Below are 26,159 nucleotides of genomic sequence, written 5' to 3'. Positions count from 1 at the left end.
TGCCCTCACATTATGGTGTTCGAAATGTTGCATATGCTATGCATAGCAACCCAAGAATAGTAAGATAAGAGACTCTAAACACCGGAGCGAGAGGCATGCATGGGCCGAGCACGCTCCCTGAATCACCTTCACTCATGGGCATGGCGACAAGGTACGGAGGCATGCGCGAGTTGCGCTCTCCTCTATCGTCGCTTCACCACTCCCTAATTATACACCACTCTCTTCTAGACACGCCCGGCCGAGCTATATATTCCTCCCCGTTCCTCGTCACCTGGAACGAGCAATGTCCCTGATGGAGCTCACCGTCCTACCTTCATACAACTAAAAATCAAGGCCATCACGAGGTAGGAGGAGGGGAGCTCGATCGATCCTAACGGTGAATAACAATCTACTACAGTAATAAAGGAACCATGGAGGGGTTCCAGTGGAGCAGGCCCGTCTCCTTGCTCCTGTACGCCGTCTTCTTCCTGGCGGCGGCGGCCGTGTCGGAGGCCAACATCGGCGAGTTCGACGAGTACTGGCAGCGGCGCCAGCTGGAGGCCAGAGCCCGCGCGGAGGCCGCCTACCATCCCAACCCCATCGAGGTCGCCAACAGCTTGAACCGCGCCGTCCACAGAGCCGTTCGGGAGGAGAGTGGGTCGAGGAGGAAGTTGCTGGGACTGCACAAGAAGTTCGCCGGGCCGTGCCAGGCGACGAACCCGATCGACCGGTGCTGGCGGTGCCGCGACGACTGGGCGACGGACCGGATGCGTCTGGCGCGGTGCGCGCAGGGGTTCGGGAGGCACGCCACGGGCGGGCTGGGTGGGAAGATCTACATCGTCACGGACGGCAGCGACGACGACGTGCTGGAGCCGCGGCCGGGCACGCTCCGGTGGGCCGTGATCCAGAATGAGCCCCTGTGGATCATCTTCGCCAGGCCCATGCTGATCAAGCTCAAGGAGGAGCTGCTGGTCGGCAGCAACAAGACCATCGACGGCCGCGGCGGGCAGCTGCGCATCGCCGACGGCGCGCAGGTGACCGTGCAGTACGCGCACAACGTGATCATCCACAACATCCACGTGAACGACCTCATCGTGGGCAAGGGCGGCAGGATCCGGGACTCGCCGCAGCACGCCGGGTTCCGCACCCAGTCCGACGGCGACGGCGTGAGCGTCTTCGGCTCCACCGACGTGTGGCTCGACCACCTCTCCCTCGCCACCTGCCAGGACGGCCTCATCGACGTCATCGACCAGTCCACCGGCGTCACCATCTCCAACTGCCACCTCACCAACCACAACGACGTCATGCTCTTCGGCTCCAGCGACAGCAACCCCAAGGACGAGATCATGCAGATCACCGTCGCCTTCAACCACTTCGGAAGAGGCCTCGTGCAGAGAATGCCAAGGTCATCATCATCATCTCAAGCTAAAATTAAGCTGGTTAATTTGTGCTCACAACATTTATAAATCATTTTTTCTTGCTTGATTATCAGGTGCCGATGGGGATTCTTCCACGTGGTGAACAACGACTACACCCACTGGCTCATGTACGCCATCGGCGGCAGCAAGAACCCGACCATCATCAGCCAGGGGAACCGCTACATCGCGCCGCCGAACCTGGCGGCGAAGCTGATCACGAAGCGGCTGTACGCGGAGGAGGCGGAGTGGAAGAACTGGGTGTGGCACTCGGAGGGGGACCTGATGCTCAACGACGCCGTCTTCGCCGACAGCGGCGGCCCCAACCAGAGGAAGTTCGAGAAGGATGACCTCATCCCGCCCAAGCCGGGATCGTACGTCACCAGGCTCACGCGCTTCGCCGGCTGCTTGCCGTGCAAGCCCGGCAAGCCCTGCTAAACCTTGGTGGCCCCGCCGGCCGGCCGGAGCCGATCCCTTCCGAATCTTCAATTCTATAGCTTTGTTCAATTCTTTTACTCAAAGATTCGTGTATGTATTACTAGGACATTTGAGTAGTCTACGGGGTTCAGATCAGAGGGCCCTGTAGGTTGTTCTTGTACGTGCATTCGCCGTGTCAGCGGCCAGGCGACGCGGAGGGGATGAAGGGCAGAGAGAGAACATGTTTCTGTCTAGGTCATCCTGCTTACTTAGGGGAGGTGGAGGGCCCGACAGAAGGCATGCAAATATTGAAGAGGGCCGAGACTAATTTGTTAACTGTTATTTTAAGGTTTATCGTCTGTTTATTTCTACAATTTTATTTCAACTTTCTATACATGCATACATGCAAAATACGCAAGTGAACATGTGTGCAATTTTCCCCGCGCCGATGAAAACATTTTTAGAAACAAGCTTGTTGTTGTTCGGGCTGGACAATTACCCACTTCCTACAATCTGGCCTGAACCTTTGGGCCAGGTTGTCTCTTGCCTGCTCATGGATTCAGCTGTCAGTTCAAAAGATTAACCTATTTGAAATGGAATCTCTGGATCTATGTTTATTTTTAATGCACAATTTCACCGACACAACAAATATACAAACGACCCTTTTCACTCGTAGTGAATTTTGAGGATAGTTTCAACCAATTAGTTAGCAACGTTCCATAAAAAAGAACTAGTAAATAATAGAATAAAGTCAAACAACATGCACATGTGACACTTAATTTAACGTGGAAAAACCATCGTTGTGGCTCACACGACTTCACCATTAGGATGGTGAGAACAAAGTCATCTCTAGGACCTCTCTCAATGTTGCCAACCGGCAACAACAACCACCACCACCACGAGAAGCAAAGCAGAGTAACACAACTTGTGTTTGTTTCTGAATTTTGCAAACTGCTTTTAAATCGCTGAATCAAACAATATCAAATTTGGCATGCACACATACACACGAATTCATGAGATCCCCTAAAGAATTTAGCTCAGTACGACATTGTTTGCTTACCCAATCTATGCATCTCCTAAAACTACTTTGTGTTGAAACTACAACGGTACGAACCGACAAAACCACACTCAATTAGATGCTCCACTGACCCAATCTTTAAATCAGCTAACCACATCGAAATACCTAAAATAAGGACGATCCCATCAAATTTGTTGTCAATTCAAGCACGTTTGAGCCTCCAATCACCAGCTTAAACATCTTCTAGTCAGATGCGGCAAATCTGGACAGAACCTCTCTCCTCCTTCTCTCTCTCTGTCAAAGGTTGTGCTCTTATTGTGTGCTCTCTTGCACTCTCACAATGGAAGCCACCACCAGCTGAGTGGAGTGACTAGGGTTTTCTTCTTCCCTCACTTCATTAGGAAGCACTCACGATAGTTGGATGCAAATGCATGTTCGACTTATCGGCCGATGTTGGGCTGCTAACACACCTCCATGTCTTCTTGTTGTGTGCCCTCTTTCACTCTCACGACGACAACCCACCAGCTGAGTGGAATGGCTATGATTTTCTTCTCCCCTCACTTCACTGTGGTGCACTCACAACTGTTGGATGCAAATCAGATCAATGGGCCACACGTGTTGGACTTTGTGGGTTGATGTTGGGCTTTCAACACACCACCATGTGGGGATACTTGGACCAACAATTGTTCAGCTTTAAGAATGAAGCCCTTAGGTAACAAACAAGAGTGTCGACTAACAACTAAAACAAGGACACATATCTACTATTGTGTTGATGGAGGGCGTGGTTTGATGATACAGTAATTTGTCCAATAGCAGGTAATAATAACCGCATGAGCAATATTAGGCCTTGTGCACACCATAACATTTATCAAACTAAACCTAGGACCTAATACTCGTTTACGAATTGTACAAAGTAGACAAAATGTATTTTGACCATCATTCCTATGTATTTTTTTCTACAAATAAAATATGCTTGTATTCGAATAAATTGTATATTTTTTACTAATACTTGTAGGTAGTGCATAGGTGTTCCTTTAGAAATGATTTTTTAATAGAACAAGTTCAATATAGATAACACGGATGTTGGGGAATATAGCATGCAATTTTAAAAAAATTCCTATGATCACGCAATATCTTGTTGGAAATATGCCCTAGAGGCAATAATAAATTGGTTATTATTATATTTCCTTGTTCATGATAATCGTTTATTATCCATGCTAGAATTGTATTGATAGGAAACTCAGATACATGTGTGGATAAATAGACAACACCATGTCCCTAGTAAGCCTCTAGTTGACTAGCTCGTTGATCAATAGATGGTTACGGTTTCCTAACCATGGACATTGGATGTCGTTGATAACGGGATCACATCATTAGGAGAATGATGTGATGGACAAGACCCAATCCTAAGCCTAGCACAAGATCGTGTAGTTCGTTTGCTAAGAGCTTTTCTAATGTCAAGTATCATTTCCTTAGACCATGAGATTGTGCAACTCCCGGATACCGTAGGAATGCTTTGGGTGTACCAAACGTCACAACGTAACTGGGTGGCTATAAAGGTGCACTACAGGTATCTCCGAAAGTGTCTGTTGGGTTGGCACGAATCGAGACTGGGATTTGTCACTCCGTGTAAACGGAGAGGTATCTCTGGGCCCACTTGGTAGGACATCATCATAATGTGCACAATGTGACCAAGGAGTTGATCACGGGATGATGTGTTACGGAACGAGTAAAGAGACTTGCCGGTAACGAGATTGAACAAGGTATCGGGATACCGACGATCGAATCTCGGGCAAGTACTATGCCGCTAGACAAAGGGAATTGTATACGGGATTGATTGAATCCTCGACATCGTGGTTCATCCGATGAGATCATCGAGGAGCATGTGGGAGCCAACATGGGTATCCAGATCCCGCTGTTGGTTATTGACCGGAGAGTCGTCTCGGTCATGTCTGCGTGTCTCCCGAACCCGTAGGGTCTACACACTTAAGGTTCGGTGACGCTAGGGTTATAGAGATATTAGTATGCGGTAACCCGAAAGTTGTTCGGTGTCCCGGATGAGATCCCGGACGTCACGAGGAGTTCCGGAATGGTCCGGAGGTAAAGATTTATATATGGGAAGTCTTATTTTGGTCGCCGGAAAAGTTTCGCGCATTATCGGTATTGTACCGGGAGTGCCGAAAGGGGTCCGGGGGTCCACCAAGGGGGTCCACCTGCCCCGGGGGGCCACATGGGCTGTAGGGGTGTGCGCCTTGGCCTATATGGGCCAAGGGCACCAGCCCCAAGAGGCCCATGCGCCAAGAGATGAGGGAAAGGGAGAGTCCTAAAGGGGGAAGGCACCTCCGAGGTGCCTTGGGGAGGATGGACTCCTCCCTGGCCGCACCCTTCCTTGGAGGAAGGGCCAAGGCTGTGCCCCCCTCTCCCTTGGCCCTATATATAGTGGGGGGAAGGGAGGCAGCATAACCTAAGCCCTGGCGCCTCCCTCTCCCTCCCGTGACACATCTCCCTCCTCCCGCAGCGCTTGACGAAGCCCTGTTGGAATCCCGCTACTTCCACCACCACGCCGTCGTGCTGCTGGATCTCCATCAACCTCTCCTTCCCCCTTGCTGGATCAAGAAGGAGGAGACGTCGCTGCTCCGTACGTGTGTTGAACGCGGAGGTGCCGTCCGTTCGGCGCTAGGATCATCGGTGATTTGGATCACGACGAGTACGACTCCATCAACCCCGTTTTCTTGAACGCTTCCGCTCGCGATCTACAAGGGTATGTAGATGCACTCCTTCCCTCTCGTTGCTAGTAAACTCCATAGATTGATCTTGGTGATGCGTAGAAAATTTTGAATTTCTGCTACGTTCCCCAACAGTGGCATCATGAGCTAGGTCTATGCGTAGTTTCTATGCACGAGTAGAACACAAAGTAGTTGTGGGCGTCGATTTTGTCAATTTACTTGCCGTTACTAGTCTTATCTTGATTCGGCGGCATCGTGGGATGAAGCGGCCCGGACCGAGCTTACACGTACACTTACGTGAGACAGGTTCCACCGACTGACATGCACTAGTTGCATAAGGTGGCTAGCGGGTGTCTGTCTCTCCCACTTTAGTCGGATCGGATTCGATGAAAAGGGTCCTTATGAAGGGTAAATAGAAATTGGCATATCACGTTGTGGCTTTTGCGTAGGTAAGAAACGTTCTTGCTAGAATCCCATAGCAGCCACGTAAAACATGCAACAACAATTAGAGGACGTCTAACTTGTTTTTGCAGGGTATGCTATGTGATGTGATATGGCCAAAAGGATGTGATGAATGATATATGTGATGTATGAGATTGATCATGTTCTTGTAATAGGAATCACGACTTGCATGTCGATGAGTATGACAACCGGCAGGAGCCATAGGAGTTGTCTTAATTTATTGTATGACCTGTGTGTCATTGAAAACGCCATGTAATTACTTTACTTTATTGCTAACCGTTAGCCATAGTAGTAGAAGTAATAGTTGGCGAGACAACTTCAGGAAGACACAATGATGGAGATCATGATGATGGAGATCATGGTGTCATGCCGGTGATGAAGGTGATCATGCCGCGCCTCAAAGATGGAGATCAGAGGCGCAAGATGATATTGGCCATATCACGTCACTTTATGATTTGCATGTGATGTTTGTCATGTTTACATCTTATTTGCTTAGAACGACAGTAGCATAAATAAGATGATCCTCAATAAAATTTCAAGAGACGTGTTCCCCCTAACTGTGCACCGTTGCGAAGGTTCGTTGTTTCGAAGCACCACGTGATGATCGGGTGTGGTAGATTCTAACGTTCGAATACAACGGGTGTTGACGAGCCTAGCATGTACAGACATGGCCTCGGAACACATGCGAAACACTTAGGTTGACTTGACGAGCCTAGCATGTACAGACATGGCCATGGAACACAAGAGATCGAAAGGTCGAACATGAGTCGTATAGTAGATGCGATCAACATGGAGATGTTCAACGATGATGACTAGTCCGTCTCACGTGATGATCGGACACGGCCTAGTTTGACTCGGATCATGTATCACTTAGATGACTAGAGGGATGTCTATCTGAGTGGGAGTTCATTAATCAGATGAACTTAATTATCATGAACATAGTCAAAAGGTCTTTGCAAATTATGGCATAGCTTACGCTTTAGTTCTACTGTTTAAGATATGTTCCTAGAGAAAATTTATTTGAAAGTTGATAGTAGCAATTGTGCGGACTGGGTCCGTGAACTGAGGATTGTCCTCATTGCTACACAGAAGGCTTATGTCCTTAATGCACCGCTCGGTGTGCTGAACCTCAGCGTCGTCTGTAGATGTTGCGAAACATCTGACATACACGTTTTGATGACTACGTGATAGTTCAGTGCGTGATGCTAACGGTTTAGAATTGTGGCACCAAAGACGTTTCTGAAACGTCGTAGAACATATGAGATGTTCCGAAGACTGAAATTGGGATTTCAGACTAGTGCCCATGTCAAGAGGTATGAGACCTCTGACAAGTTTCTTAAGCCTGCAAACTAAGGGAGAAAAGCTCAATCGTTGAGCATGTGCTCAGATTGTCTGAGTACTACAATCGCTTGAATCGAGTGGGAGTTAATCTTCCAAATAAGATAGTGATGGTTCTCCATAGTCACTGCCACCAAGCTATTAAAGCTTCGTGATGAACTATAACATATCAGGGATAGATATGATGATCCTTGAGCAACTCGCGATGTTTGACACCGCGAAAGTAGAAATCAAGAAGGAGCATCAATTGTTGATGGTTAGTAAAACCACTAGTTTCTAGAAGGGCAAGGGCAAAAGGGATACTTCATGAAACAACAAATCGTTTGCTGCTCTAGTGAAGAATCCCAAGGTTGAACCCAAACCCGAGACTAAGTGCTTCTGTAATGAGGGGAACGGTCACTGAAGCAGAACTACCCTAGATACTTGGTAGATGAGAAGGCAGGCAAGGTCGACAGAAGTATATTGGATATACATTATATGAATGTATACTTTACTAGTACTCCTAGCAGCACTAGGGTATTAGATACCGGTTCAGTTGCTAAGTGTTAGTAACTCGAAATAAAAGCTGCGGAATAAACGGAGACTAGCTAAAGGTGAGATGACGATATGTGTTGGAAGTGTTTCCAAGGTTGATATGATCAAGCATCGCATGCTCCCTCTACCATCGAGATTGGTGTTAAACCTAAATAATTGTTATTTGGTGTTTACGTTGAGCATAGACATGATTGGATTATGATGTTCATTTAAGAAGAATAATGGTTACTCTTTTATTTGAACAATACCTTCAATGGTCTTGCGCCTAAAATAAATGGTTTATTGAATCTCGATCGTAGTGATACACATGTTCATGCCAAAAGACATAAGATAGTAATGATAGTACCACATACTTGTGGCACTGCCATTTGAGTCATATTGGTATAGAACGCATGAAGAAGCTCCATGTAGATGGATCTTTGGACTCACTCGTTTTTGAAAAGATTGAGACATGCGAACCATGTCTATTGGTATATATGCATGAAGAAACTCCATGTAGATGGTTCGTTTGGACTCACTTGATTTTGAATCACTTGAGACATGCAAATCATACCACATGGGCAAGATGACTGAAAGGCCTCATTTTCAGTAAGATGCAACAAGAGAGCAACTTGTTGGAAGTAATACATTTGATGTGTGCAGTCCAATGAGTGCTGAGGCACGCAGTGGATATCGTTATGTTCTTACTTCACAGATGATTTGAGTAGATGCTGAGTGTATTTACTTGATGAAACACAAGTGTGAATTATTGAAAGGTTCAAGTAATTTCAGAGTGAAGTTGAAGATCGTCGTGACAAGAGGATAAAATGTCTATGATATGATCATAGAGATATCTGAGTTACGAGTTTGGCACACAATTAAGACATTGTGGAAAGTTTTTCACAATTAATACCGCCTGGAACACCACAGTGTGATGGTGTGTCCGAACATCATAACTGCACCCTATTGGATATGGTGCATACCATGATGTCTCTTATCGAATTACCACTATCGTTTATGGGTTAGGCATTAGAGACAACCGCATTCACTTTAAATAGGGCACCACGCAATTCCGTTGAGACGACACCGTTTAGAGAAACCTAAGTTGTCGTTTCTTAAAAGTTTGGGGCTGCGATGCTTATGTGAAAAAAGTTTCAGGCTGATAAGCTCGAACCCAAAGCGGATAAATGCATCTTCATAGAATACCCAAAACAGTTGGGTATACCTCCTATTTCAGATCTGGAAGCAAAATGATTGTTTCTAGAAACGGGTCCTTTCTCGAGGAAAAGTTTCTCTCGAAAAGAATTGAGTGGGAGGATGGTGGAGACTTGATAAGGTTATTGAACTGTCACTTCAACTAGTGTGTAGCAGGGCACAGGAAGTTGTTCCTGTGGCACCTACACCAATTGAAGTGGAAGCTTATGATAGTGATCATGAAACTTCGGATCAAGTCACTACCAAACCTCGTTGGATGACGAGGATGCGTACTACTTCAGAGTGGTACGTGATCCTGTCTTGGAAGTCATGTTGCTAGACAACAATGAACCTACGAGCTATGGACAAGCGATGGTGGGCCCGGATTCCGACGAATGGCTCGAGGCCATGAAATCCGAGATAGGATCCATGTATCAGAACAAAGCATGGACTTTGGTGAACTTGCCCGATGATCGGCAAGCCATTGAGATAAATGGATCTTTAAGAAGAAGACGGACATGGACGGTAATGTTACCATCTATGAAGCTCGACTTGTGGCAAAGAGTATTTTCACAAGTTCAAGGAGTTGACTACGATGAGATTTTCTCATCCGTAGCGATGCTTAAGTCCGTCGGAATCATGTTAGCATTAGCTGCATTTATGAAATCTGGCAGATGGATATAAAAAAAAACAAGTTTCCTTACCAGTTTTCGTAAGGAAAGGTTGTATGTGATACAATCAGAAAGGTTTTGTCGATCCTAAGGATGCTAAAAGGTATGCTAGCTCCAGCGATCCTTCCATGGACTAGAGCAAGCATCTCGGAGTCAGAATATACGCTTTGATGGAGTGATCAAAGTTTTTGGGTTTATACAAAGTTTGTTAGAAACTTGTATTTACAATAAAGTGAGTGGGAGCGCTACAACATTTCTGATAAGTATATGTGAATGACATATTGTTGATCCGAAATGATGTAAAAATTTCTGGAAAGCATAAAGGGTTGTTTGAAAGGAGTTTTTTTTCAAAGGAAGACCTGGATAAAGCTGCTTACATATTGGGCATCAAGATCTATAGAGATAGATCAAGACGCCCGATGATACTTTCAAAGAACGCACACCTTGACACGATTTTGAAAGAGTTCAAAATAGATCAGCAAAGAAGGAGTTCTTGGCTGTGTTACAAGGTGTGAGTATTGAGTAAGACTCAAGACCTGACCACAGCAGAAGAGAGAGAAAGGACGAAGGTCGTCCCCCTATGCTTTAGACGTAGGCTCTACAGTATGCTATGCTGTGTACCGCACATGAAGTGTGCCTTGCCATGAGTTGGTCAAGGGGTACAATAGTGATCCGGGAATGGATCACATGACAGCGGTCGAACTTATCCTTAGTATCTAGTGGACTAAGGAATTTTCTCGATTATGGAGGTGAAAAGGAGTTTGTCGTAAAGGGTTACGTCGATGCGAACTTTGACACTAATCCGGATGACTCTGAGTAGTAAACCGGATTCGTATAGTAGAGCAGTTATTTGAAATGGCTCCAAGTAGCGCGTGGTAGCATCCACAAGATGACATAGATATTCGTAAAGCACACATGGATCTGAAAGGTTCAGACCCGTTGACTAATAACCTCTCTCACAAGCATAACATGATCAAACCAGAACTCATTGAGTGTTAATCACATAGTGATATGAACTAGATTGTTGACTCTAGTAAACTCTTTAGATGTTGGTCACATGGTGATGTGACCCGTGAGTGTTAATCACATGGTGATGTGAACTAGATTATTGACTCTAGTGCAAGTGGGAGACTGTTGGAAATATGCCCTAGAGGCAATAATAAATTGGTTATTATTATATTTCCTTGTTCATGATAATCGTTTATTATCCATGCTAGAATTGTATTGATAGGAAACTCAGATACATGTGTGGATACATAGACAACACCATGTCCCTAGTAAGCCTCTAGTTTACTAGCTCGTTGATCAATAGATGGTTACGGTTTCCTGACCATGGACATTGGATGTCGTTGATAACGGGATCACATCATTAGGAGAATGATGTGATGGACAAGACCCAATCCTAAGCCTAGCACAAGATCGTGTAGTTCGTTTGCTAAGAGCTTTTCTAATGTCAAGTATCATTTCCTTAGACCATGAGATTGTGCACTTCATTCTCCTAATGATGTGATCCCGTTCACCAAATGACAACACATGTCTATGGTTAGGAAACTTAACCATCTTTGATTAACGAGCTAGTCTAGTATAGGCTTACTAGGGACACGGTGTTTTGTCTATGTATCCACACATGTATCAAGTTTTCGGTTAATACAATTCTAGCATGAATAATAAACATTTATCATGATATAAGGAAATATAAAATAACAACTTTATTATTGTCTCTAGGGTATATTTCCTTCAGCCTCTAGAGTCAATAATCTAGTTCACGTCGCCATGTGATTTAACATCAATAGTTCACATCACCATGTGACTAACACCCATAGTTCACATCGCCATGTGACCAACACCCAAAGGGTTTACTAGAGTTAATAATCTAGTTCACATCGCCATGCGACCAACACCCAAAGGGTTTACTAGAGTTAATAATCTAGTTCACATCGCCATGTGATTAACACCCAAAGAGTACTAAGGTGTGATCATATTTTGCTTGTGAGAGAAGTTTAGTCAATGGGTCTGCCACATTCAGATCCGTATGTATTTTGCAAATTTCTATGTCTACAATGCTCTGCATGGATCTACTCTAGCTAATTGCTCCCACTTTCAATATGTATCTAGATTGAGACTCAGAGTCATCCAGATCGGTGTTAAAGCTTGCATCAACGTAACTCTTTACAATGAATTTATCACCTCCATAACCGAGAAATATCTCCTTAGTCCTCTAGGGATAATTTTGACCGATGTCCAGTGATATACTCTTGGATCACTATTGTACCCCCTTGCCAAACTCATGGCAAGGTACACAATAGGTCTGGTATACAACATGTCATACTTTATAGAACCTATGGCTGAGGCATAGGGAATGACTTTCATTCTCTCTTTTTCCGTGGTCAGGTTTTGAGTCTTACTCAACTTCATACCTTACAACTCAGGCAAGAACTCCTTCTTTGACTGATCCATTTTGAACTCCTTCAAAACTTATCAAGGTATGTACTCATCGAAAGTTTTATCAAGCGTCTTGATTTATCTCTATAGATCTTGATGCCCAATATGTAAACAACTTCGCCGAGGTCTTTCTTTGAAAAAATCCTTTCAAACACTCCTTTATGCTTTCCAGAAAATTCTACATCACTTCCGATCAACAATATGTCATTCACATATACTTATCAGAAAGGTTGTAGTGCTCTCACTCACTTTCTTGTAAATACAGACTTCACCACAAGTCTGTATAAAACTATATGCTTTGATCAAATCATCAAAGCGTATATTCCAACTCCGAGATGCTTGCACCAGTCCATAGATGGATCGCTGGAGCTTGCACACTTTGTTAGCACCTTTAGGATTGAGAAAAACTTCTGGTTGCATCATATACAACTCTTCTTTAAGAAATCCATGAAGGAATGCAGTTTTGACATCCATTTGCCAGATTCCATAATCATAAAATGTGGCAATTGCTAATATGGTTCGGACAGACTTAAGCATCGCTATGGGTGAGAAAGTCTCATCGTAGTCAACTTCTTGAACTTGTGGAAAACCTTTCATGACAAGTCGAGCTTTGTAGATACTAACATTACCATCAGTGTTAGTCTTCTTCTTGAAGATCCATTTATTCTCTATGGCTCGCCGATCATCGGGCAAGTCAACCAAAGTCCACACTTTGTTCTCATACATGGATCCTATCTCAGATTTCATGGCCTCAAGCCATTTATTGGAATCTGGGCTCATCATAGCTTCTTCATAGTTCGTAGGTTCATCATGGTCTAGTAACATGACTTCCAGAACAGGATTACCATACCACTCTAGTGCCGAACGTGCTCTAGTTGACCTACAAGGTTTGGTAGTAACTTGATCTGAAGTTTCATGATCATCATCATTAGCTTCCTCTCTAGTTGGTGTAGGCATCACGGGAATGGTTCTCTGTGATGAGCTACTTTCTAATTCGAGAGAAGGTACAATTACCTCATCAAGTTTTACTTTCCTCCCACTCACTTCTTTCGAGAGAAACTCCTTCTCTAGAAAGGATCCATTCTTAGCAACAATGACCTTGCCTTCGGATCTGTGATAGAAGGTGTACCCAACAATTTCTTTTGGGTATCCTATGAAGACGCACTTCTTCGATTTGGGTTCGAGCTTATCAGGTTGAAGCTTTTTCACATAAGCATCGCAACCCCAAACTTTAAAAAACGACAGCTTAGGTTTCTTGCCAAACCACAGTTCATACGGTGTCGTCTCAACGGATTTAGATGGTGCCCTATTTAATGTGAATGCGGTTGTCTCTAATGCATAACCCCAAAACGATAGTGGCAAATCGGTAAGAGACATCATAGATCACACCATATCTAATAAAGTACGGTTATGACGTTCGGACACACCATTACGCTGTGGTGTTCCAGGTGGCGTGAGTTGTGAAACTATTCCACATTGTTTAAAATGAAGGCCAAACTCGTAACTCAAATATTCGCCTCTGCGATCAGATTGTAGAAACTTTATTTTCTTGTTACGATGATTCTCAACTTCACTCTGAAATTCTTTGAACTTTTCAAATGTTTCAGACTTGTGTTTCATTAAGTAGATATACCCATATCTGCTCAAATCATCTGTGAAGGTCAGAAAATAACGATACCCGCCGTGAGCCTCAACACTCATTGGACTGCATACATCGGTATGTATTATTTCCAATAAGTCAGTGGCTCGCTCCATTGTTCCGGAGAACGGAGTCTTAGTCATCTTTCCCATGAGGCACGGTTCGCAAGCATCAAATGATTCATAATCAAGTGATTCCAAAAGTCCATCCGCATGGAGTTTCTTCATGCACTTTACACCAATATGACCTAAACGGCAGTGCCATAAATATGTTGCACTATCATTATAAACTTTGCATCTTTTGGCATCAATATTATGAATATGTGTATCACTACGATCGAGATTCAATAAACCATTTATATTGAGTGTATGACCATAGAAGGTTTTATTCATGTAAACAGAATGAAAATTATTCTTTGACTTAAATGAATAACGCTATTGCAATAAACATGATCCAATCATATTCATGCTCAACGCAAATAACAAATAACATTTATTTAGGTCCAACACTAATCCCGAAGGTAGAGGGATGATACGTCTCCAACATATCTATAATTTTTTATTGTTCCATGCTATTATATTATCTGTTTTGGATGTTTAATGGGCTTTACTATGCACTTTTATATTATTTTTGGGACTAACCTATTAACCGAAGGCCCAGTGCAAATTGCTGTTTTTTTGCCTATTTCAGTGTTTCGCAGAAAAGGAATATCAAACAGAGTCCAAACGGATGAAACCTTCGGGAGAGTTATTTTTGGAACAAACGCAATCCAGGAGACTTGGAGGGGAGGTCAAGAAAGAACCGAGGAGGCCACGAGGTAGGAGGGCGCGCCCAGGGGGTGTTCTATAGCGATGAGATCCCATCTTGGAGCCTTTTCTGGCGCTCCATCGAAGGGGGAATCGATCACAGAGGGCTTCTACATCAGCACCATAGCCTCTCCGATGATGTGTGAGTAGTTTACCACAGACTTTCAGGTCCATAGTTATTAGCTAGATGGCTTCTTCTCTCTCTTTGGATCTCGATACAAAGTTCTCCTCGATCTTCTTGGAGATCTATTCGATGTAATTCTTTTTGCGGTGTGTTTGTCGAGATCCGATGAATTGTGGGTTTATGATCAAGATTATCTATGAACAATATTTGAATCTTCTCTGAATTCTTTTATGTATGATTGGTTATCTTTGCAAGTCTCTTCGAATTATCAGTTTGGTTTGGCCTACTAGATTGATCTTTCTTGCAATGGGAGAAGTGCTTGGCTTTGGGTTCAATCTTGCGTTGCTCGATCCCAGTGACAGTAAGGGAAACGACATGTATTGTATTGTTGCCGTCGAGGATAAAAAGATGGGGTTTATATCATATTGCTTGAGTTTATCCCTCTACATCATGTCATCTCGCCTAATGCGTTACTCTGTTCTTATGAACTTAATACTCTAGATGCATGCTGGATAGCGGTCGATGTGTGGAGTAATAGTAGTAGATGCAGAATCGTTTCGGTCTACTTGTCGCGGACGTGATGCCTATATACATGATCATGCCTAGATATTCTCATAACTATGCGCTTTTCTATCAATTGCTCGACAGTAATTCGTTCACCCACCGTAAATTATGCTATCTTGAGAGAAGCCACTAGTGAAATCTATGGCCCCGGGGTCTATCTTTCATCATATCATCTTCCTATCAATTTACTATTCCTTCTATCTTTTATTTTGCAATCTTTACTTTCCAATCTATATCATAAAAATACCAAAAATATTTATCTTATTATCTCTATCAGATCTCACTTTTGCAAGTGACCGTGAAGGGATTGACAACCCCTTTATCGCGTTGGTTGCAAGGTTCTTATTTGTTTGTGTAGGTACGAGGCGACTTGTGCGTAACCTCCTACTGGATTGATACCTTGGTTCTCAAAATTGAGGGAAATACTTACGCTACTTTGCTGCATCACCCTTTCATCTTCAAGGAAAAACCAACGCATGCTCAAGAGGTAGCAAGAAGGATTTCTGGCGCCGTTGCCGGGGAGGCTTACGCCAAGTCAAGACATACCAAGTACCCATCACAAACTCTTATCCCTCGCATTACATTATTTGCCATTTGCCTCTCGTTTTCCTCTCCCCCACTTCAGCTTTGCCATTTTATTTGCCCTTATTTCCATTCGCTTGCTTCTTGTGTGCTTGTGTGTTGGATTGTTTGTCACGATGGCTCAAGACAATACTAAATTGTGTGACTTTTCCAATACCAACAATAATGATTTTTCTTAGCACTTCGATTGCTCCTATTACCGATGCTGAATCTTGTGAAATTAATGCTGCTTTGTTGAATCTTGTCATGAAAGATCAATTCTCTGGCCTTCCTAGTGAAGATGCCGCTACTCATCTAAACAACTTTGTTGATTTGTGTGATATGCAAAAGAAGAAAGACAGGATAATGATATTGTTAAATTGAAGCTATTTCCGTTTTTTGCTTAGAGATCGTGCTAAAACTTGGTTTTCGTCTTTGCCTAAAAATAGTATTCATTCATGGAATAAGTGCACAGATGCTTTTATCTCTAAGTATCCCCCCCCCGCTAAGATCATCTCTCTTAGAAACGATATTATGAATTTTAAGCAACTTGATCATGAGCATGTTGCACAATCTTGGGAGAGGATGAAATTAATGATTCGCAATTGCCCTACACATGGATTAAATTTATGGATGATCATACAATTTTTTTATGCCGGATTGAATTTTGCTTCTAGAAATCTTTTAGATTCAGCCGCGGGAGGCATTTTTTATGGAAATCACTTTAGGAGAAGCTACTAAACTCCTAGATAATATTATGGTTAATTATTCTCAATGGCACACCGAAAGATCTACTAGTAAAAAGGTTCATGCGATAGAAGAGATTAATGTTTTGAGTGGAAAGATGGATGAACTTATGAAATTGTTTGCTAATAAGAGTGCTCCTATTGATCAAAATGATATGCCTTTGTCCACTTTGATTGAGAATAATAATGAATCTATGGATGTTAATTTTGTTGGTAGGAATAATTTTGGTAACAACACGTATAGAGGAAACTTTAATCCTAGGCCGTTTCCTAGTAATTCCTCTAATAATTATGGTAATTCCTACAACAACTCTTACGGAAATTTTAATAAGATGCCCTATGATTTTGAGATGTTAAAGAATTTATGATTTCCCAAAAGAATTTCAATGCTTTGCTTGAGGAAAAATTGCCTAAGATTGATGAGTTGGCTAGGAACGTGGATAGAATTTCTCTTGATGTTGATTCTTTGAAACTTAGATCTATTCCACCTAAGCATGATATCAATGAGTCTCTCAAATCTATGAGAATTTCCATTGATGAGTGCAAGGAAAGAACCGCTAGGATGCGTGCTAAGAAAGATTGCTTTGTAAAGGCGTGTTCTTCTAGTTTTCATGACAATAGGGATGAAGATCTAAAAGTGATTGATGTGTCTCCTATTAAATCTTTGTTTTGCAATATGAATCTTGATAATGATGGGACTGGAGATGAGTCAACTTTAGTTAAAAGGCGTCCCAATGATTCAGAGTTTTTAGATCTTGATGCAAAAATTGGTAAAAGTGGGATTGAAGAGGTCAAAACTTTACATGGCAATGAACCCACTATTTTGGATCTCAAGGAATTTAATTATGATAATTTTTCTTTGATAGATTGTATTTCCTTGTTGCAATCCGTGTTAAATTCTTCTCATGCTTATAGTCAAAATAAAGCTTTTACCAAACATATTGTTGATGCTTTAATGCAATCCTATGAAGAAAAACTTGAATTGGAAGTTTCTATCCCTAGAAAACTTTATGATGAGTGGGAACCTACTATTAAAATTAAGATTAAAGACCATGAAATCTATGCTTTATGTGATTTGGGTGCTAGTGTTTCCACGATTCCAAAAACTTTGTGTGATGTGTTAGGTTTCCGTGAATTTGATGATTGTTCTTTAAATTTACACCTTGCGGATTCCACCATTAAGAAACCTATGGGAAGGATTAATGATGTTATTATTGTTGCAAATAGGAATTATGTGCCCGTAGATTTCATTGTTCTTGATATAGATTGCAATCCTACATGTCCTATTATTCTTGGTAGACCTTTCCTTAGAACGATTGGTGCAATTATTGATATGAAAGAAGGAAATATTAGATTCCAATTTCCGTTAAGGAAAGGCATGGAACACTTCCCTAGGAAGAAAATTAAATTACCTTATGAATCTATTATGAGAGCCACTTATGGATTGCCTACCAAAGATGATAATACCTAGATCTATTCTTGCCTTTATGCCTAGCTAGGGGCGTTAAACGATAGCGCTTGTTGGGAGGCAACCCAATTTTATTTTTGTTTCTTGATTTTTGGTTCTATTTAGTAATAAATAATTCATCTAGCTTCTGTTAAGATGTGTTTTCATGTTTTAAATTAGTGTTTGTGCCAAGTAGAACCTTTGGGAAGACTTGGGTGAAGTCTTTATGATCTTGCTGTAAAAAACAGAAACTTTAGCGCTCACGAGATTAGCTGCCATTTTTTTTTACTGGAAAGTGCTTTTAGGTTGATTCTTTTTGCAGATGTTTAATAGAAAAATTCCTCACGTCCACCAATTTATTTCAGAATTTGTGGAGTTCCAGAAGTATACGTTTGATCTAGATTACTACAGACTGTTCTGTTTTTGACATATTCTATTTTTCATGTGTTGTTTGCTTATTTTGATGAATCTATGGCTAGTATCGGGGGGTATGAACCATAGAGAAGTTGGAATACATTAGGTTTTAGACCAATATAAATAAAGAATGAGTTCATTACAGTAACTTATGGTGGTGATTTGTTTTCTTATACTAACGGAGTTCATGAGATTTTCTGTTGAGTTTTGTGTTGTGAAGTTTTCAAGTTTTGGGTAAAGATTTGATGGATTATGGTATAAGGAGTGGCAAGAGCCTAATCTTGGGGATGCCCAAGGCACCCCAAGGTAAAATTCAAGGACAACCAAAATCCTAAGCTTGGGGATGCCCCGGAAGGCATCCCCTCTTTCGTCTTCGTCCATCGGTAACTTTACTTGAGGCTATATTTTTATTCACCACATGATATGTGTTTTGCTTGGAGCGTCTTGTATGATTTGAGTCTTTGCTTTTTAGTTTACCACAATCATCCTTGCTGTACACACCTTTTGGGAGAGACACACATGAATCGGAATTTATTAGAATACTCTATGTGCTTCACTTATATCTTTTGAGCTAGATAATTTTGCTCTGGTGCTTCACTTATATCTTTTTAGAGCACGGTGGTGGTTTTATTTTATAGAAATAATTGATCTCTCATGCTTCACTTATATTATTTTGAGAGTCTTTTAGAACAGCATGGTAGTTTGCTTTGGCTATAAAATTAGTCCTAATATGATGAACATCCAAGATAGGTATAATAAAAACTATCATATAAAGTGCATCGAATACTATGAGAAGTTTGATACTTGATAATTGTTTTGAGATATGAAGATGGTGATATTAGAGTCATGCTAGTTGAGTAGTTGTGAATTTGAGAAATACTTGTTCTAAAGTTTGTGATTCCCGTAGCATGCACGTATGGTGAACCGTTATGTGATGAAGTCGGAGCATGGTTTATTTATTGATTGTCTTCCTTATGAGTGGCGGTCGGGGACGAGCGATGGTCTTTTCCTACCAATCTATCCCCCTAGGAGCATGCACGTAGTACTTCGTTTCGATAACTAATAGATTTTTGCAATAAGTATATGAGTTCTTTATGACTAATGTTGAGTCCATGGATTATACGCACTCTCACCCTTCCAACATTGCTAGCCTCTCTAATACCGCGCACCTTTCGCCGGTATCATACACCTACCATATACCTTCCTCAAAACAGCCACCATACCTACCTATTATAGCATTTCCATAGCCATTCCGAGATATATTTCCATGCAACTTACCACCGTTCCGTTTATTATGACACGTTCCATCATTGTCATATTGCTTTGCATGATCATGTAGTTGACATCGTATTTGTGGCAAAGCCACCTTTATAATTCTTTCATACATGTCACTCTTGATTCATTGCATATCCCGATACACTGCCGGAGGCATTCATATAGAGTCATATTTTGTTCCAAGTATTGAGTTGTAATTTTTGAGTTGTAAGTAAATAAAAGTGTGATGATCTCATTATTAGAGCATTGTCCCAAGTGAGGAAAGGATGATGGAGAATATGATTCCCCCACAAGTCGGGATGAGACTCCAGACGAAAAGAAAAAAAAGAGAAAAAAAGAGGCCATAAAAAAGAGAAAAAGGCCCAAATAAAAAAATAAGAGAAAAAAAGAGAGAAGGGACAATGTTACTATCCTTTTACCACACTTGTGCTTCAAACTAGCACCATGACCTTCATAATAGAAAGTCTCCTATGTTGTCACTTTCATATACTAGTGGGAATTTTACATTATAGAACTTGGCTTGTATATTCCAATGATGGGCTTCCTCGAAATGCCCTAGGTCTTCGTGAGCAAGCGAGTTGGATGCACACCCACTTAGTTTCTTTTGTTGAGCTTTCATACACTTATAGCTCTAGTGCATCCGTTGCATGGCAATCCCTACTCACTCACATTGATATCTATTGATGGGCATCTCCATAGCCCGTTGATACGCCTAGTTGATGTGAGACTATCTTCTCCTTTTTTGTCTTCTCCACAACCACCATTCTATTCCACATATAGTGTTATGTCCATGGCTCACGCTCATGTATTTCGTGAAGATTGAAAAAGTTTGAGAACATCTAAAGTATGAAACAATTGCTTGGCTTGTCATCGGGGTTGTGCATGATTAAAAACTTTGTGAGATGAAGATAGAGCATAGCCAGACTATATGATTTTATAGGGATAACTTTATTTGGCCATGTTATTTTGAGAAGACATGATTGCTTTGTTAGTATGCTTGAAGTATTATTATCTTTATGACAATATTAAACTTTTATCTTGAATCTTTCGGATCTGAACATTCATTCCACAATAAAGAAAATTACATTGAGAAATATGCTAGGTAGCACTCCACATCAAAAATTGGGTTTTGATCATTTACCTACTCGAGGACGAGCAGGAATTAAGCTTGGGGATGCTTGGTACGTCTCCAACGTATCTATAACTTTTTATTGTTCCATGCTATTATATTATCTGTTTTGGATGTTTAATGGGCTTTACTATGCACTTTTATATTATTTTTGGGACTAACCTATTAACCGAAGGCCTAGTGCAAATTGATGTTTTTTTGCCTATTTCAGTGTTTCGCAGAAAAGGAATATCAAACGGAGTCCAAACGGAATGAAACCTTCGGGAGAGTTATTTTTGGAACAAACGCAATCCAGGAGACTTGGAGTGGAGGTCAAGAAAGAACCAAGGAGGCCACGAGGTAGGAGGGCGCGCCCAAGGGGTAGGCGCGCCCCCCACCCTCGTGGGCCCCTCGTGGCTCCACCGACCTACTTCTTTCGCCTATATATACTCATATACCCTGAAAACATCCGAGAGCACCACGAAACCCTATTTCCACTGCCGCAACCTTCTGTACCCATGAGATCCCATCTTGGAGCCTTTTCTGGCGCTCCACCGAAGGGGGAATCGATCACAGAGGGCTTCTACATCAGCACCATTGCCTCTCCGATGATGTGTGAGTAGTTTACCACAGACTTTCGGGTCCATAGTTATTAGCTAGATGGCTTCTTCTCTCTCTTTGGATCTCGATACAAAGTTCTCCTCGATCTTCTTGGAGATCTATTCGATGTAATTCTTTTTGCGGTGTGTTTGTCGAGATCCGATGAATTGTGGGTTTATGATCAAGATTATCTATGAACAATATTTGAATCTTCTCTGAATTCTTTTATGTATGATTGGTTATCTTTGCAAGTCTCTTCGAATTATCAGTTTGGTTTGGCCTACTAGATTGATCTTTCTTGCAATGGGAGAAGTGCTTAGCTTTGGGTTCAATCTTGCGTTGCTCGATCCCAGTGACAGTAAGGGAAACGACACGTATTGTATTGTTGCCATCGAGGATAAAAAGATGGGGTTTATATCATATTGCTTGAGTTTATCCCTCTACATCATGTCATCTCGCCTAATGCGTTACTCTGTTCTTATGAACTTAATACTCTAGATGCATGCTGGATAGCGGTCGATGTGTGGAGTAATAGTAGTAGATGCAGAATCGTTTCGGTCTACTTGTCGCGGACGTGATGCCTATATACATGATCATGCCTAGATATTCTCATAACTATGCGCTTTTCTATCAATTGCTCGACAGTAATTCGTTCACCCACCGTAAATTATGCTATCTTGAGAGAAGCCACTAGTGAAACCTATGGCCCCGGGGTCTATCTTTCATCATATTATCTTCCTATCAATTTACTATTCCTTCCGTCTTTTATTTTGCAATCTTTACTTTCCAATCTATATCATAAAAATACCAAAAATATTTATCTTATTATCTCTATCAGATCTCACTTTTGCAAGTGGCCATGAAGGGATTGACAACCCCTTTATCGCATTGGTTGCAAGGTTCTTATTTGTTTGTGTAGGTATGAGGCGACTTGTGCGTAACCTCCTATTGGATTGATACCTTGCTTCTCAAAACTGAGGGAAATACTTACGCTACTTTGCTGCATCACCCTTTCCTCTTCAAGGGAAAACCAACGCATGCTCAAGAGGTGGCAAGGGAGTATGTGATGGTGATCTTATCAATCTTGGAATCACTTCAACACACATCATCACTTCGCCCTCAACTAGTCTCTGTTCATTTTGTAACTCCTGTTTCGAGTTACTAATCTTAGCAACTGAACCGGTTGAGGGAGTCCTGGATTAAGGGGTCCTCGGCTGTCCGGGCTATATGATATGGGACGGACTGATGGGCCGTGAAGATACAAGGTAGAAGACCTTCCCCCGTGTCCGGGTAGGATTCTCTTTTGCGTGGATGGCAAGCTTAACGCCCGGATGTGTAGTTTCCTTTCTCTGTAAACCGACTCTGTACAACCCTAGGCCTCTCCGGTGTCTATATAAACCGGAGGGTTTAGTCCGTAGAGGCTAAGACAAATCATATAGGCTAGACATCTAGGGTTTAGCTATTATGATCTCGACGTAGATCAACTCTTGTAACCCCTATACTCATCAAATACAATCAAGCAGGACGTAGGGTTTTACCTCCATTAAGAGGGCCCGAACCTGGGTAAACATCGTGTCCCCCTTGTCTCCTATTACCCTCGATCCTCAGACGCACAGTTCGGGACCCCCTACCTGAGATCGGCCGGTTTTGACACCGACATTGGTGCTTTCATTGAGAGTTCCACTGTGCCGTCGACAGAAGGTTCGATGGCTCGTTCGATCATCAACAACGATGTTGTTTCCGGGGAAACTTTTCTGCCTGGACAAATTTTTGTGTTCGGCGACTTCGCTCTGTGTGCCAATTCAATTGGCCACCTCGAACAGATCGACAACTATGCCCCTGGTCATCAGATCAGTTTTGGGAACTTGAATTATGTCGCCGATATCCGATGAGACTTGATCTTTGAAGGGTTCGCGGCCTCGACCACCGCTCTGGCATTAGATCCGGAGCAAACTGCCGAGTCCGAAGAGGGGAGTTTGGAGCCCACCGGACTCTTTGCTATTATGAAGCTCACTACCAGAGATCCGGAGGGCGATTGTGTCATCGGCAAGCCCGGAGTCAGACTGGGTTCCCCCTATCATTGGAAGCCCGGACTCTAGCTCCGAACTCTCGAAGTCCATGCCAAGTGAGCGTAGCTAGGAGGCTTTTACCCTGCCTAGCTTCGCGGACTCTCGTTTCCCCGTCCAAGCCTTGCTCTTAAACGAGGCTCTGGACTTAATGCGGTCCCTCACCATTACAGAGGAATCACCTCCGAACTATGCCTAGCCCGGATTAGCGGCTGAGAGCAGGGAATTTTACGCCCCACCCACTACCCACTTCATCGCCACTGTCGAAGACCTAACCGACATGCTGGATTATGCCTCCGAAGACATCGACGGCATGGACGACGATGCCGGAGACAAACAAAGCCAAGACCCGCCGTTTACCAGACGTTGGACCGCCACATCCACATACGACGTGTACATGGTGGATACACCCAAAGAGAATGACGACGAAGGCAGGAAGGGTCCGGTTGAGGACAAGCCTGCTGAGGTACCACCGAAACGTCGACGCCAGCGACGCCGCTCAAAATCGCGTCGCGAAAAGGACAGCAATACTGGCACCAGAGACAATAATACTCCAGAGAACGCCGAAGACCTGTCGAGCCCACATCCGAACAGGATGATTGGGAGGAGGGGCAAGTTAACCCCGACGATCCTGTCGGGAACGAGGACTTGGAGGATAGTAACTATCTACCGATCTCCGAGGATGATGTGAGCCTCGGCGACGAAGATTTCATCGTGCCAGAGGAACCCCTCGAGCAGAGCGCTTTAAGCGCCAGCTAATCGCCACTGCGAGAAGCCTAAAAAAGAAGCAGCAACAGCTCCAAGCCGAACATGATACACTCAACGACATATGGACCCAGGTCCTCGCTGCCGAAGAATATGGCCTCCAACACCCAACAAAGAGTTATCCGAAGCGTCGACTACTACCAGAATTTGACGACGAGGCCCTCGAGCCAATACCGTCAAGACATGACCGCGCTGATGAACCAGACCGTCCACCAGGTGGGCGAGATAAAGCGGCCACCTATGCCGAACACCAACCCGCACCACCTCATCGTAGAGGCAGAGAGACAGCGGCTCCAGGATACACCTACGACCTACGATAGGACCTGGACAATAGAGCGGGCCAAGCCAGATCAATCTATGGATCAACGGGGTGTGCTCCAATGCGAGAAGACGGCCATCAAGCCTGGCGCGATAGGCACAACCTCACCCAGGCCGAAAACCGCATACAGACATCATCCGAACTCTGTCGTGACGTTGCCCGATACAGAGGCGCCGCACACCCCTTATGCTTTACCGACGAGGTAATGCAGCACCAGTTCCCAGAAGGGTTTAAACCCGTAAACATCGAATCATACGACGTCACGACAGATCCCGCGGTATGGATTGGAGATTTCCTTCTCCAAATCCACATGGCCCGCGGTGACGATCTCCACGCCATCAAATAGCTCCCCTTAAAACTGAAAGGACCAACACGGCACTGGCTAAATAGCCTCCCAGAGAACTCAATTGGTAGCTGGGAAGATTTGGAATATACCTTTAGAGACAACTTCCAAGGTACCTATGTCCGGCCTCCAGACGCTGATGACCTCAGTCACATAGTCCAGCAACCCGAAGAGTCAGCCCGGAAGCTCTAGACCAGGTTCTTAATTAAAAAGAACCAAATTGTTGATTGTCCGAACGCCGAAGCCCTCACGACCTTTAAACACAGCGTCCGTGACGAGTGGCTCGCCCGACACCTCAGCCAAGAAAAACCGAAGTCCATGGCAGCTCTCACCGCACTCATGACCCGCTTTTGCACGGGAGAAGATAGCTGGCTAGCTCGTAGAAGCAACAACACCAGCGACCCTAGCACCTCCGAAGCCAGAGACGTCTACGGTAGGCGACGACGCAACAAACACAAGCGTCGAAGTAACAATGAAGATACCGAAGACACGACGGTCAGCGCCGGATTCAGTGGCTCTAAACCCGGTCAGCGGAAGAAGCCATTCAAAGGAAACAAAGATGGTCCATCCAGTTTGGACAGAAAACTCGATCGGCCTTGCCAGATCCATGGCACCCCTGACAAGCCCGCCAATCATACAAACATAAATTGTTGGGTCTTTAAACATGCCGGTAAGCTAAACACCGAACACAAGGGGAAAGGGCCGCCTAGCAAGGACGACGATGAGCCTCGCCCAACGAACACAGGGGGGCAAAACAAATTTCCCCCGAGGTAAAAACAGTAAATATGATCTACGTTACTCATATCCCTAAGAGGGAGCGCAAGCGCGCATTAAGGGACGTCTATGCCATAGATCCAGTCGCCCCAAAATTCAACCCATGGTCAGCCTATCCGATCACTTTTGATCGCATAGACCATCTGACCAGTATCCGTCATGGAGGTTCGGCAGCATTGGTCCTCGATCCAATTATCGGCGGATTCCATCTCACGCGAGTCCTTATGGACGGCGGTAGCAGTCTTAACCTGCTTTATCAGGACACTGTCCGCAAAATGGGTATTGATCTGTTAAGGATCAAGCCCACTAAAACCACCTTTAAAGGAGTAATACCTGGCGTAGAGGCCTGCTACACAGGGTAAATAACGCTGGAGGTATGATACGTCCATTTTGCATCATGCTTTTATATCGATATTTATTGCATTATGGGTTG

The 26,159-nt window shown here is 43.5% G+C and overlaps 1 protein-coding gene across 1 annotated transcript; it reads left to right on the top strand.

The window, feature by feature from the left end:
- Window positions 1-272: 272 nt before the first annotated feature.
- Window positions 273-2,205, top strand: LOC123167261 (pectate lyase). Its single transcript, XM_044585086.1, has 2 exons — window positions 273-1,384; window positions 1,472-2,205. The coding sequence occupies exons 1-2, from the start codon at window positions 411-413 to the stop codon at window positions 1,830-1,832; spliced, it is 1,335 nt and encodes a 444-aa protein (XP_044441021.1). The 5' UTR covers window positions 273-410; the 3' UTR covers window positions 1,833-2,205.
- The last annotated feature ends 23,954 nt before the right edge of the window (window positions 2,206-26,159 follow it).

Source organism: Triticum aestivum, chromosome 7D, assembly GCF_018294505.1.
Source record: "Triticum aestivum cultivar Chinese Spring chromosome 7D, IWGSC CS RefSeq v2.1, whole genome shotgun sequence".
Taxonomy (NCBI): Eukaryota; Viridiplantae; Streptophyta; class Magnoliopsida; order Poales; family Poaceae; genus Triticum; species Triticum aestivum.
Note: the sequence above shows the minus strand (reverse complement) of the source record. Positions and strands in the feature narration are given on the sequence as shown.